The sequence below is a fragment of the Pristis pectinata genome, chromosome 14 (assembly GCF_009764475.1).
Source record: "Pristis pectinata isolate sPriPec2 chromosome 14, sPriPec2.1.pri, whole genome shotgun sequence".
Taxonomy (NCBI): Eukaryota; Metazoa; Chordata; class Chondrichthyes; order Rhinopristiformes; family Pristidae; genus Pristis; species Pristis pectinata.
Window position 1 is genome coordinate 2,430,623 of NC_067418.1, and position 14,529 is coordinate 2,445,151.

Genomic DNA, 14,529 nt, shown 5'->3' on the forward strand with positions numbered 1-14,529 from the left:
TGTAAATTGCATTGTCTACTGCCCCATAAGGCCCACATTTTGTACAGGATAAAACAACAAGGTTGTTAAGAGTTATTGGCTATTGAATTCCGCACTGAACAGGTTTGATGCGATTAAGGATTTCAGCAAAGAAGCAAGGATGAGAGAGAAAAACGGGGTCACACAAAATGTGCTCTCCTGGTTCCTGTATTCATTGCTTACTGTTATTAACAGCTTTCCAAGCCCAGCTTCCAATTACAGGAGTCCTCTTCTCTCCCCTCTTGCAATGTGAATAAGAAAATCATCCAACTTTTTCACTAATCTATCGGGAAGCCGGTGGCAGAGCGGCGGAGATGGGGAGCAACAGCGAGGTGGAGAAGAGCAGGGATGAGGGTGTTGGGCGTCCGTCACTCCACCCACTGTCACACCCTCACCCCCTCCCTCGCTGAGAGAGTGAGCTCAGTGAGCTATCGAACCCAATGAATCCCTTGGAAAGTAAAGGGGTGCTTTGACTGGAATTTCCGAGGAGTTTAAGGGTCTGACTGGGTGGAGAGGTGGGTCAGAATTTTATGTTGGTCGTACAGTCTGGGACCAGGGGGCAGGATCTGGAGGTTAGAACCTGGCTTTCATGGGTCAAACTTGGAAACTCACAGTGGAAGTTTGGAGCTCTCTTCCAAACTTAATTGACTATTTCCAGGTCAAGTAATTTTACTTGTCATGGCACAGAGAGAGGCCATTGAGTCGATGCCGGCTGCCAACTGAACGGTTCTGTCAGTCCCATTCCCCGCTCCTCACTTCCCTGTGACCCTGAAACTTTGTCTCCATCTCCAACTCTGTCTCTCTTGCATCCTTCAACTGTTTTTGTTTGGTTCTTTTGCTAATAACCTACATTAGGGTCAATTTACAGCAGATGTTTAACCTATCAGCAGGAGGTTTTGCTATATTTAAAAAATGCTTTTTTAAATAGTTATTGAGTAGAATTCTTACCTAAGGGAGAAATAGTTCTACTTCGTAGCTGTCAAGCAGTATTTGCGTCTAACCTCGGCGACCCATTCTCAGATGGGACCCTAACATGCTCTCCCACGACAGCCCCAGGATGTGCAGACTGGCTATCATGCACTGTGTCCAGTCAGGCTGTAGGACAAGAGAGAATTAGGTCTAAGGTAGGAGGGAGGAGATTCAGAGGAGATACATTATAAGGGGGAACATTTTCCCCCAGGGTGAGTGGTTGGAATCTGGAAGGTGCTGTAGGCAGATACTCCCACAACATTTAAGAAACATCCAGACAGGTTTTTGAACCACCAGGGCTTTGTAGGCTACAGATACAATGGAAGTGAATGGGATTGGTGTAGGTAGATGGATGTAGTGGGGCCAAGGGGTTGTGCTGTATGACTTTATGACTCTATGTAACTTCTCATAGGGTTATCGGTGTAAACATTTCTGTTGCCCACCAGCCTCCTCCCGCCCTCCTCCACCTCCTGTCCTTACGTGTTCATCCAGCCTCCCCTTAAACCCATCCTGACTGCACTACAATCTCTGCACCATTCTGCTGTTCTGTGCTCGTTGCTGTATTTATTGCTGTATTCATTATTACCATGTACATTGTTTCCTCTGTGAGCCTCACGTGAGCAAGAGATTTCATTGCACCCTGGTACACCTGGATTCAGGAGTCCATGTCCCCTTGAGCTGGTTCTGCCATTCAGTACGATTGAGGTTGATCTAGTCTTGGCCGCAGCACTGCGTTCTTTCTCTCTCCCCATACCCCTAACTCCCTTGTCGTTGAAAGATCTGTTAATCTCCACTTTGAACGCATTTCCTGACTCCTCTGCCTCAGCTCTCTCTTGGGGGGGGGGACCTCCAAAGATTCACCGCCCTCTGAGAGAAGAAGCTCCTCCTTATCTCTGTCTGAAATGGGCGACACCTTATTCTGAAACAAAGTCCCTAATTCTGTATGCCCCCAGTAGGGAAAACCCCTTCTCAGGATCCACCCTATCTGTTCTGACCAGCCCCCGTAAAGTTGCATCAAAACCCCTCTGCTTTTACTCTCCATCCTCCTTGAAATAAAGCCACCTATTGATGTTCCATTACCAAGAAATCCTTTCTTACACTAACCTCATTTCTCCTGATCAGAATCAGGTTTATTATCACTGTCATGATGTGAAATTTGTTGTTTTGTGGCAGCAGTACAGTGCAGAGAGATAAAAATCTATAAATTAAAAAAATAATGGGGGAGAAAAAGGAATAATGAGAGAGTGCTCATGGACCATTCAGAAATCTGATGGCGGAGGGGAAGAATCATTGAGTGTGGGTCTTCAGGCTCCTTTACCTCCTCCCTGATGGTAGTAACGAGAAGAGGGCATGTCCCGGGTGGTGAGGGTCCTCAGTGATGGATGCCGCCTTCTTGAGGTACCGCCTCTTGAAGATGTCCTCAATGGTCTCTTAATGTTAAAAAATCTATCTCCCCTTGTGACTGAATCTACACAGCCTCTCAGGTAGCAAATTCCAAAGATTCACCACCCTCTATGGGAAGACATTGCTCCTCAGTACGGAATGGCTCCTATAGTGTAGCGGTTAGCATAACGCTTTACAGCGCCAGCGACCCGGGTTCGATGCCAGCTGCTGCCTGTAAGGAGTTCGTACGTTCTCCCCATGTCTGCGTGGGTTTCCTCCGGGTGCTGCGGTTTCCTCCCACATTCCAAAGACGTACGGGTTAGGAAGTTGTGGGCATGTTATGTTGGCGCCGGAAGTGTGGCGACACTTGCGGGCTGTCCCCAGAACACTCTACACAAAAGATGCATTTCACTGTGTGTTTCAATGTACATGTGACTAATAAAGATATCTTATCTCCTCCTTATTCTGACACTGTGACCCTTGGTTCTAGACACCTCAGCCAGGGGAAAGCTCAGCTCTGCATCCATCCTGTCAAGCTCCATGAGAATTTTGTGCTTTACCTAAACTTTACATGGAACATAGAACAGTAGAGCACAGGAACAGGCCCTTCATTCCATCATCTCTGTGCCAACCAGGATGCCAAATGAAGATAAACCCTTCTGCCTGCACACGATCCACATCCCTCCATTCCCTGCGTGTCATGTTCATGTTCATGTCTAACTAACTGCCTCTTAAACGCCACTATCGTATCTGCATCCACCACCTCCCCTGGCAGCCCCGTTCCAGGCACCACCACTCTCTGTATAAAAAAAACACTTGCCCCACACATCTCCTTTAGACATTCCCCCTCTCATCTTAAAACCACGCCCCCTAGTATTTGATATTTCAGCCCTGGGAAAAAGACTTTGACGTCTACCCTATCTATGCCTCTCATAATTTTATAAATTTCTATCATGTTGCTCCTTAGCCAACTCTCCAGATTAAACAATCCAAGTTTGTCCAAACTCTCCTTATAGCCCATGCCCTCCAATCCAGGCAGCATCCTGGTGAACCTCTTCTGCACCCTCTCCAAAGCCTTCACATCCTTCCTGTAATGAGGCAACCAAATATCAAAGTACTTCTTTGTGCAGTTTTACCAGATCCACAGATCTACCCTTATGGAATTTTTAAGAACTTGATAAACCTGGCCCCTTCCATTTTGAAAGAAAGTCCACCTTTTCATTCTTGCCTGATCGTTGTAACCTCTTGGGTCTGGTTTTGCCCTGGTAATAGTGCCTTTTTTCTTTCTGCAATGGAGTTACTGTTTTACCTGATGAATCCTGTCACATTCATCTTGAAGGAACTGTTCTCTATGTGTCATATTTCACTGGAATGGTTGCAGGAATGTGTGTGGCTGTTCACTCCATCTGGCACAGTGTCACTGTGGTTAGAGCTGCCGCCTCACATCTCCAGAGACCCAGGTTCAATTCTGACCTCCAGTGCTGTCGGTGTGGAGTTTGCACGTTCTCCGTGACTGTGAGGGTTTCCCCTGGATACCCCAGTTTCCTCCCGCATCCCGAGGATGTGCGGGTCAGTGAATCGGCTGCTGTTAATTACTCCTCAGTGTAGGTGAGCGGAAAAGAATTGAAGGAGGATTAAGGAAATGAGAGGGAACAGGGTACAGGGGGAATGGGACTGATGGGGTTGCTCTGGTGGGAGCTAAAGCAGCAACCCATGGGCTGAATGAGCCTCCTCTGTGAAACACCCGTGTGATACACTTCAGGAGGTCGAATTTGAAGGCAGAATACAGGGTTAATGGCAGGACTCTTAGCAGTGTGGAGGAACGGAGGGATCTTGGGGTCCACGTCCATAGATCCCTCAAGGCAAATCGATAGGGTTGTTAAGAAGGCGTATGGAGTGTTGGCCTTCATTAGTCGGGGGATTGAGTTCAAGAGCCATGAGGTGATGTTGCAGCTCTATAGAACTCTGGTTAGACCACACTTGGAGTATTGTGTTCAGTTCTGGTTGCCTCATTATAGGAAGGATGTGGAAGCTTTAGAGAAAGTGCAGAGGAGATTTACCAGGTTGTTGCCTGGATTGGAGAGCACATCTTATGAGGATAGGTTGAGTGAGCTTGGGCTTTTCTCTTTGGAGAGAAGGAGGATGAGAGGTGACTTGATAGAGGTGAACAAGATGATAAGAGGCATAGATCGAGTGGACAGTCAGAGACTTTTTCCCAGGGTGACAATGGCTAACATGAGGGGACATAATTTTAAGGTGATTGGAGGAAGATACAAGGGGGGTGTCAGAGGTAAGTTTTTTACACAGGGAGTGATGGGTGTGTGGAACGCACTGTTGGCAGAGGTGGTCGGGGCAGCTACATTAGGGACTCTTAGATAGACACATGAATGATATAGAAATGGGGGGCTATGTGGGAGGGAAGGGTTAGATAGATCAGAGCAGGGTAAAATGTCGGCACAACATCGTGGGCCGAAGGGCCTGTACTGTGCTGTAATGTTCTATGTCATAATAGATAAGTCCCAGCATCCCAGTTTGATGGGCCAAATGGCTACCTTCCCTGCTGCTTCAGTCCATGATTCACCTGCTGATCATTTTACTTGCTTACACTGAAGCCACCCTCAGCAATGTATCTCTACCTGAATAAGATTGAATTATCGAGCAGTAACTGGTGATCACATTGACCCTAATGGAGAAACAGTTTGCAGATGCATTTTGTTGCATGAATTTTGCTAATGCAGTAATTCCTGTTTTGAAAAGCGCCTGTAGCCAGGACAGTGATAGCAGCAAGGTATTTGATTTATCAAAGTTTGGCTTTGAGTCAGCAGCTAATGGAACGATCGTAATGCTCCTTTTATTAAAGAGCTTCCTGCAGAGTCTAATAGAATATTCAACCTGTGATGGCAAGCAATTCTTATCCAATGTTTGTATTTACAACTAAAGTTACAGTGTGGGAGATGAAATGTATCCGGTCAAATTTGCAAAGTGGTAGCACTGCAGAACGTAGAACGGTACAGCACTGTTCTACCTCGGTACAAGTGACAATAATAAACCGATACCATGGTTTATTATTGTCACTTGTACCGAGGTACAGTGAAAAACTTGTCTTGCATACTGATCGTACAAGTCAATCCATTACACAGTGCATTGAGGTAGTACAGGGTAAAACAATAACAGAATACAGAGTAAAGTGTCACAGCTACAGGGAAGTGCAGTGCAGGTAGTCAATAAGGTACAAGGTCAAACAAGGTAGATTGTGAGGTCAAGAGTCCATCTCATCGTATAAGGGAACCGTTCAATAGTCTTATCACAGTGGGGTAGAAGCTGTCCTTGAGCCTGGTGGTACGTGCCCTCAGGCTCCTGTATCTTCTGCCTGATTGGGGGGGGGGGGGGTGGGAGGGGGGAGAAGAGAGAATGTCCAAGTGAGTGGGGTCTTTGATTATGCTGGCTGCTTCACCAGGAGAGCAAGAGGTAAAGACAGAGTCCAAGGCGGGGAGGCTGGTGTCACCAAGGCAGTGAGAGGTATAGACAGAGTCTATGGAAGAGAGGCTGGTTTCCGTGATGCGCTGGGCTGTGTCCCAAACTCTCTGCAGTTTCTTGCGGTCCTGGGCAGAGCAGTTGCCGTACCAAGCCGTGACGCATCCAGATAGGAACAGGGCCTTCAGGCCATATTGTTGTGCAGATCTAATCAACCCAGTAACTAAATGCCTAACTTATCTAATCCCTTCTGCCCACATATCTATATCCCTCCCATCTCTGCACATCCACGTGCCTATCTAAGAGCCTCTTAAACACCTCTGCTTCCACCACCACCCCTGGCAGCATGTTCCAAGCACCCACCACTCTCTAAAAAAAAGCTTGCCCCGTACATCTCTCCCTCACCTTAAATGCATGCCCTCTAGTATTAGACATTTTGACCGTGGGGGATAAAGATACCAGCTCCCTACTCTATCTATGCCTCTCATAATCTTATAAACCTCTGTTTGGTATTGGTATCGTTTATTATTGTCACTTGTACCGAGGTACAGTGAAAAACTTGTCTTACAAACCGATCCTACAGGTCAATTCATTACAAAGTGCAGTTACGTTGAGTCAGTAGAGAGTGCATTGATGAAGTACAGGTAAAAACAATAACAGTACAGAGTAAAGTGTCACAGCTACAGAGAAAGTGTAGTGCAATAAGGTGCAAGGTCACGACAAGGTAGATGGTGAGGTCATAGTCCATCTCATCATATAAGGGAACCGTTCATCACAGTGGGGTAGAAGCTGTCCTTAAGTCTGGTGGGATGTGCCTTCAGGCTGCTGTATCTTCTACCCAATGGAAGAGGAGAGAAGAGAGAATGTCCCGGGTGGGTGGGGTCTTTGATTATGCTGGCTGCTTCACCAGGAGAGCAAGAGGTAAAGACAGAGTCCAAGGCGGGGAGGCTGGTGTCCGTAATATGCTGGGCTGCATCCACTACTCTCTGCAGTTTCTTGCGGTCCTGGGCAGAGCAGTTGCTGTACCAAGCCGTGATACATCTAAATAGGATGCTTTGTATGGTGCATCGGTAAAAGTTGGTGAGAGTCGAAGGGGACAAACCAAATTTCTTTAGCCTCCTGAGGAAGTAGAGGCGCTGGTGAGCTTTCTTGGCCGTGGCTTCTATGTGATTTGACCAGGACAGGCTGTTGGTGATGTTCACTCCCAGGAACTTGAAGCTCTCAACCCTCTCGACCTCAGCACCATTGATGTAGACAGGTGCATGTACACCGCCCCCTTCCCTATCAGGTCTCCCCTCAGCCTCCGCTGCTCCAGAGAAAACAACCCAAGTTTGTCCAGTAAAAGTTTTTCCAGCAGAAACTTTGCTCACACTTGGGTTTCTCAGACAAAATCGTGGGAGAGATCTGTCGGTGAGCCACCCTTCATTGCTGCCATTTTCTGTTTCTGTTTTCGGACCCATCTGTTGTCCCATCTTCCACTCCTCACCAATCTGCTCCAGCCCCACGACGTCCGAGCGATCAGTGCTTTTCCACAGCCCTGAATACATTTGCAGTGTCTTCATTCCCTCCCCAACCTCTTGGCCTCTTCTTTTTCTCCATAGGATACTTCAAAAAATCTGCTGAAGGTGAACTCATGATCTCCCAATCTACCTCATTGTGCCCTTGCACTTTGTCTGCCTGCACTGCACCTTCTTTGTAACTGCAGTGCTATACTCTGTGTTCTGTTTTCTTTGTACTACCTCACTGTAATTATGTATGGTATGATCTGTCTGGATGGCATGCAAACAGAGTTTTTCAGTACGTAATCCAATGCCAATGAAAAAATCTCTGGCTGAGCTTTAACTGCCTTTACTTGGAGTATCATGTTCAGTTCTGGTCACCTCATTATAGAAAGGATGTGGAAGCTTTAGAAAAAGTGCAGAGGAGATTTACCAGGGTGCTGCCTGGATTGGAGAGCATGTCTTATGAGGATAGGTTGAGTGAGCTCGGGCTTTTCTCTTTGGAGAGAAGGAGGATGAGAGGTGATTTGATAGAGGTGCACAAGATGATAAGAGGCATAGATCGAGTGGACAGTCAGAGACTTTTTCCCACTGCGACAGTGGCAAACACAAGGGGACATAATTTTAAGGTGATTGGAAGAGGGTATAAGGGGGATGTCAGGGGTAAGTTTTTTTTACACAGAGTGGTGGGTGTGTGGAATGCACTGCCGGCAGAGGTTGTGGTGGCAGATACATTAGGGACATTTAAGAGACTCTTAGATAGACACATGAATGATAGAAAAATAGGGGGCTATGTGGGAGGGAAGGGTTAGATAGATCTCAGAGCAGGATAAAAGGTCGGCACAGCATTGTGGGCCGAAGGGCCTGTACTGTGCTGTAGTGTTCTATGTTCTATGTACATGGCTGGGTGTAAAATCTGAAAAGATTGTACTGAAGCAACTTGGGACACTTTGCTGTTACAAAGACACTTGTGTAAGTTGTTGTCGGCATTAAGCTGTCCCCCATTAAACAGTGAAGTGGTCATGTACCGGAGCACGCCTAGAGCCTTGGGAACCCCATGCTCGGTTCAGATGGAGGATAATACATCAAGGGTCTATCCTCACCAATTTTTATCGATGCACCACGGAAAGCATCCTATCCGGATGCATCACCGCTTGGTATGGCAACTGCTCTGCCTGGGACCGCAAGAAACAGAAAGTTGTGGACACAGCTCAGCACATCACAGAAACCAGCCTCCCCTCCATGGACTCTGTCTACACTTCTTGCTGCCTTGGTGAAGCAGCCAACATAATCAAAGACTCCTCCCACACCGGACATTCTCTCTTCTCCCACCTCCAGTCAGGCAGAAGATACAAAAGCCTGAAAGCACGTACCACCAGGCTCAAGGACAGCTTCTATCCCTCTGTTATAGACTATTGAACAGTCCCCTAGTACAATGAGATGGACTCTTGACCTCACAATCTTCTTCATTATGACCTTGCACCCTATTGCCTGCTTGCACTGTGCTTTCTCTGTAGGTGTAACACTTTATTCTGCATTCTGTTATTGTTTTCCCTTGTACTACCTCAATGCACTGTGTAATGAATTGATCTGTATGAACAGTATGCAAGACATGTTTTCACTGTACCTTGGTACAAGTGACAATAATAAACCAACCAATCTATACCTGACACATGCCTCCTTTTTCCTGACCAGAGGCTTAATATCGTCAACCAGGGTTCCTTAAACCTGCCAGCTTTGCCCTTCACTCTTAAAGGAACTTGCTAGCCCTCAACTCTTCCTATCTCACTTTTAAAAGCCTCCCACTTGCCAGATGTCCCTGAACCTGCAAACAGCCCCTAAGTACCAGAGGACGTGCATTTAAGGTGAGAGGGGAAAGTTCAAAGGAGATGTGCAGGGCAAGTTTTTTTACACAGAGAGTGGTGGGTGCCTGGAATGGGCTGCCAGGGGAGGTGGTGGAGGCAGATACGATAGAGGCGTTTAAGAGGCTTTTAGGTAGACATGTGAATATTCAGGGATTGGAGGGATATGGACCATGTGCAGGCAGAAGGGATTAGTTTAATTTGGCATCATGCTCAGCACAGATATGGTGGGCCGAAGGGCCTGTTCCCATGCTGTACTGTTCTATGTTCTACCAATCAACCTTTGCCAGTTCCTGTGGAACGCCATCAAACTTAACCTTGCCTCAAATTTATGACTAACTTGTGGACCAGTGTGGAGCTCACTCCCTGGGAATGGGCAGTGGGGGGGAGTGAGGAGCTCACTCCTCGGGGCGAGTGTAGATTCACTCCCCAGGGAGGGGGTCGAGGGACATGAGATTATAGGGAAGCCTGATAAAGTCTGGAGGAAGAGAGGGACAGAGGAGAGCTCACACAGCACTTGGGCTTCACATCTGCTGAGGGGTGAAGGGTTGATCCTGCTCGGTTCCTTGATTCCAGATGTGGTCAACTACTAAAGGTCGGCGTGCAGGGGGGATCTAGCTGCTCTAATCACCAACCGTTGACCTTAAAGATAAGATAAGATATCTTTATTAGTCACATGTACTTAGAAACACACAGTGAAATACATCTTTTTGTGTAGTGTTCTGGGGGGCAGCCCGCAAGTGTTGCCACGCTTCCGGCACCAACATAGCATGCCCACAACTTCCTAACCCGTATGTCTTTGGAACGTGGGAGGAAACCAGAGCACTTGGAGGAAACCCACGCAAACACAGGGAGAACGTACAAGCTTCTTGCAGACAGCTGCCGGATTTGAACCCGGGTCGCTGGCGCTGTAGAGCATTACGCTAACCGCTACACTTCTGTGCCTGCCTTTACCTGTGTGTGTACGCTAAGCGCTACACTACCTTTACCTGTGTGTGTCTCTCTCTCGCAGTATCCGAGCTGCAGGAAGAAGGGAAGAATGCCATCAACCTGCCTCTCAGCCCCATTCCCATTGAGTTGGATCGCGAGGACACCGTGTTGGGTAAGAGACCCCCATTAATGCAGCCAATGAAGTGGAGGTTGTAAAGGTCGGGCCAGCAGTTCATCACTGTCTTGTTCTTTCCCGTCTAGAGGAGAATGAGGTGCGCACGATGCTCGATCCCAACTCCAGAAACGACCCCAAGCTACAAGAACTGATCAAGGTAAGAGCAGACCATGCAATGTGTGCAACAGCCAACATGCTCAGGGTGCCCCATGATGTGTTGCATCCAGCCAGGTCATCTGCAAGATGTGGTCACTGTTATAATGTAGGGCTTTTCAAAGTGAGATAGGAAGAGTTCAGGGCCAACATGTTCCTTTATGTGATCTGTTCATGCACAGTAAGCTCCCACAAACAATGAAGTAATTAAACAACGTTCACTGAAGAATTTTGTGGAGAACTCCCTTGCTCATGCCTGGATCATTGGCTTGGGATCTTTTATAGTTGCCATTTTAAAAACAAAAGTAAAAAGAAACTAAAATACATTTAAATTGTTTTATATAGTTAAAAACATAAAGTAAAATGAAGAAAAATAATGAAAATACTTAAGCAACAAACAATCTGCTGGAGGAACTCACTGGGTCGAGCAGCATCTGTGGGGAAGGGAAGGAATTGTCGATGTTTTGGGTTGAAACCCTGCATCAGGTCCAGTAGATCGTAGAGGAACAGCATGTTCCACCTAGAACAGTGTCCAGCCTGGTGCCATGGAGATTGAATTCTCCAACTTCCAGTGACTGTTCCTGTGTTATACCAGTCTCACCTTTCTCCTTCTCCTGATCAACCTGGCTCCCACCACTGTATCTCTTTCCCGTCCCCACCCTCTCCACCTGCCCCTCACCCACTGGTTCCCCTCCCCCCCCCCCCCCCCCCCCCCCCCCCACTATTCCCTCCTCACCTCCCTCCCTTTATTCCAGGCTCCACCCTCCCCCATCAGATTCCATCACTTTCAGCCCTCTTCCACCTATCACCTGCCAGCTTCTGACGCCATTCCCACTCTCCCCCCTCCCCATCTGCCTATCACCCCTCTCACCTGGATCCACCTATCACCTGCCAGCTCTTGCTCCACCCCTTCCCCCCCCACCTGTTTACACCAGCTATCTCCCCTCTTTCTTTCCAGTTTAGATGAAAGGTCTCAACTCATATGTCAGTGAAAATAAATCTGATTTAGCGAGAAGAGGGCACGTTCCGGATGGTGAGGGTCCTTAGTGATGGATGCCACCTTCTTGAGGCATCACCTCCTGAAGATGTCCTCGATGGTGGGGAGGCTGAAGATGTCCTCGATGGTGGGGAGGGTTGTGCCTGTGATGGAGCTGGCTGAGTCTACAATCCTCTGCAGCCTCTTGTGACCCTGTGCATTGGAGCCTCCGTACCAGGCTGTGATGCAACCAGTCAGAATGCTCTCCACCGTACATCTGTAGAAATTTGCAAGAATCTTTGGTGACGTACCAAATCTCCTCAAACTGCTAACAGAGTAGAGCCACTGGCGTGCCTTCTTCATGATTTCATCAACGTGTTGGGTCCAGGATGGATCTTCTGAGATGTTGACGCCCAGGAACTTGTAGCTGCTCACCCTTTCCACCAACTTACTCTTCCTGAAGTCCACAATCAGTTGTGTCTTTCCTTTATTTATCTATTCTTCTGACATGGCCCCAGTGTCCATGTTCCCACCATGATGGCAATGTTAACATCTGGTTATAATGTGCTTCTAACGTGGTAAAATATCTCACTGCACTACATGAGCTCAAACCTCTTTTGGCACCAAAGTAATGAAGATGCCTGGACTGATGACAAAACGAGGTACATTTTCGAGAGAGAGAGGAGGAGAGGCAGAGGTCTGGGGAAGTTCCAGCGCTCGGGGTCCAGGCAGCTGAAGGCAAGAACCATCGCAGTAGATCACAATTATCTTTTACAATATTACCAATGTTCTCCATGGTAATTTATTCAGAAAACTCTACAATTTTTTTACTGAGCGGATCAGTTATTTGGAGAGCGGTACAGTCGTTGACCATCGAGGTAGAAGCTTTCAAAGTTCGGTCTTTGAGGATTGATGAGGAGAGATTCTTTCTAAGCATCTGTAGAACTCTGAAGGCCACATATGGATCAAACCTCCTTGACCGAGTGCCACTGTGCACAGTGATGTATAATTATGTTGTCCCTTCTACCTGGGGTGAGCTTGACTTTTGAACTCTGCCCTACAATCTGAAATTCCACTGTACCATGTACTGGAATGGGTCACACGTGGGGAAGGGCCTTGCGTTGTCAGCCTAGGTTTCATTGGACCCCTCCCTCTTCTCCGTCCAGGTTTTCATAGACTGGATTAATGATGAGCTAGAGGAAGAGAGGATCATTGTGAAGGATTTAGCTGAAGATCTCTACGATGGTCAAGTCCTACAGAAGCTCTTTGGTAAGAATTGTGTATCAATACAGTACGGAAGGAGGCCATTTGGCCCATCTGTCTGGTTCCTTGTGGAGCAATCTAGTCGGTCTCGGTCAATTCTCTTTACAGGATAGAAGTTGTATCCCTGCAGTAGCAGAATGTTGATGTAAAATAGAAACGTAAAGTCCTGATGAAAAGTTTCTAACTTCCCAACTCCAATGAAAGGTTGTCGTCACTTCGGAAACCTGAATATATTTAAACCCAATCAATGTAGTTTTTATGAAATGTAAATCATGTTTGACAAATTTGCTTGAATTCTTTGAGGATGTGACAGGGAGCATTAATAGAGGGGGAACTGTAGATGTAATGTATTTAGATTTCCAAAAGACATTTGACAAGGTGCCATATAAGAGGCTGATACATTAATTAAGAGCCTAGGGAGATGGGGGAAGTGTGTTAGCACGGATTGAAAATGGGGTGTCACATAGAGAATTGGAATAAATGGGCCCTTTTCAGGTTGGAGGGTGCAGCATGCGCCAGGAATTGGTTCATGGCCACCAACTGTTTACTATTTATATTAATGACCTGGAGGAGGGAACAAAATGTCAGGTTTCCAAGTTTCAGTCTCAGGTATAAGAACAGCACAGGAACAGGCCCTTCGGCCCACCATGTCTGTGCCGACCATGATGCCAAGTTAAACCAATCCCATCTGCCTGCAGACGGTCCGTATCCCTCCCCATTCCCTGCCTGTTCATGTGTCTGTCCAAATGCTTCTTAAGTGTTGCCTTTGTATCTGCCTCCACCACCTCCCCTGGCAGCCCGTTCCAGGCACCCACCACTCTCTGTGTAAAAAAAAACTTGTTACACTTTCCCCTCTCACCTTAAAGTTATGCCCTCTAGTATTTGATATTTCCACCCTGATAAAATACTCTATCTATGCCTCCCTTGATTTTATAAACCTCTATCAGGTGTCCCCTCAGCCTCGCCGGGGAGATACTCCAGAGAAAACAACCCGTTTGCCCAATCTCTCCTTAAAGCCCGTTCAGTCCAATCCAGGCAACATCCTGGTGAACCTCTTCTGCACGCTCTCCAAAGCCTCCACATCCTTCCTGTAACGGGGCGACCAGAACTGCACACAATACTCCAAGGCAGCCTAACCAACGTTTTATCCACCTGCAACGTGAAGAGGAGTTGAGGCCAGCATAGAGCAGCCATATTGAATGGTGGGCCAAGTTTGTAAAACAGAAAATTCTGGAAATATTCAGCAGGTCAGGCAGCTTCCGAGATCGCCTGCTGAGTTCTTCTGGCACTTTCTGCTTTTATTTCAAATTTCTCACATCTGGACTCTTTGGATCTTCAGTTCTGTATCTCAGAGGCACAAGGGCAAAATTCAAACCGACGCAGAACTCTGTACGAATCAGTTGTCTCTAGTTGCAGAGAAGGTTAAGGGGAGATTCAGTGGAGATGATCAAAACTGTTAAATAGTTTTCAACACGAAAATGAGGAATTTTTTTAGTTGCAGGAGGGTCAGTGACTAGGAGATGTGTTCTTGATTCAATCGGCAAAAGAGGAGGCAGAGAAGCACTTTGACACAGTGCTGCAGTCTGGGAGTGGACTCAACAGGAACTTCCATGTCTGGGGAAATGCTCGAGCGGTGGCAGGCAGGAAGGGTAGAACATGGAACAGTACAGCACAGGAACAGGCCCTTCAGCTCACCATGTCTGTGCTGACCATGATGACAAGTTAAACTAAATCCCTTCTGCCTACACGTGATCCATATTCCTCCATTCCCTATGTTATTCATGTGTCTATCTAATGGCTTCTTAAACACCTCTATCATATCTGCTC

The 14,529-nt window shown here is 47.1% G+C and overlaps 1 protein-coding gene across 1 annotated transcript in view; it reads left to right on the forward strand.

Moving 5' to 3' along the window:
• LOC127577673 (alpha-parvin) overlaps nt 1–14,529 on the forward strand; it is an 83,240-nt gene that overhangs the window by 41,333 nt on the left and 27,378 nt on the right. The window contains exons 2-4 of the mRNA XM_052029076.1: nt 10,218–10,307; nt 10,397–10,467; nt 12,606–12,708. Coding sequence (XP_051885036.1) covers nt 10,218–10,307; nt 10,397–10,467; nt 12,606–12,708 — 264 coding nt within the window. The remainder of the gene's footprint in view (nt 1–10,217; nt 10,308–10,396; nt 10,468–12,605; nt 12,709–14,529) is intronic.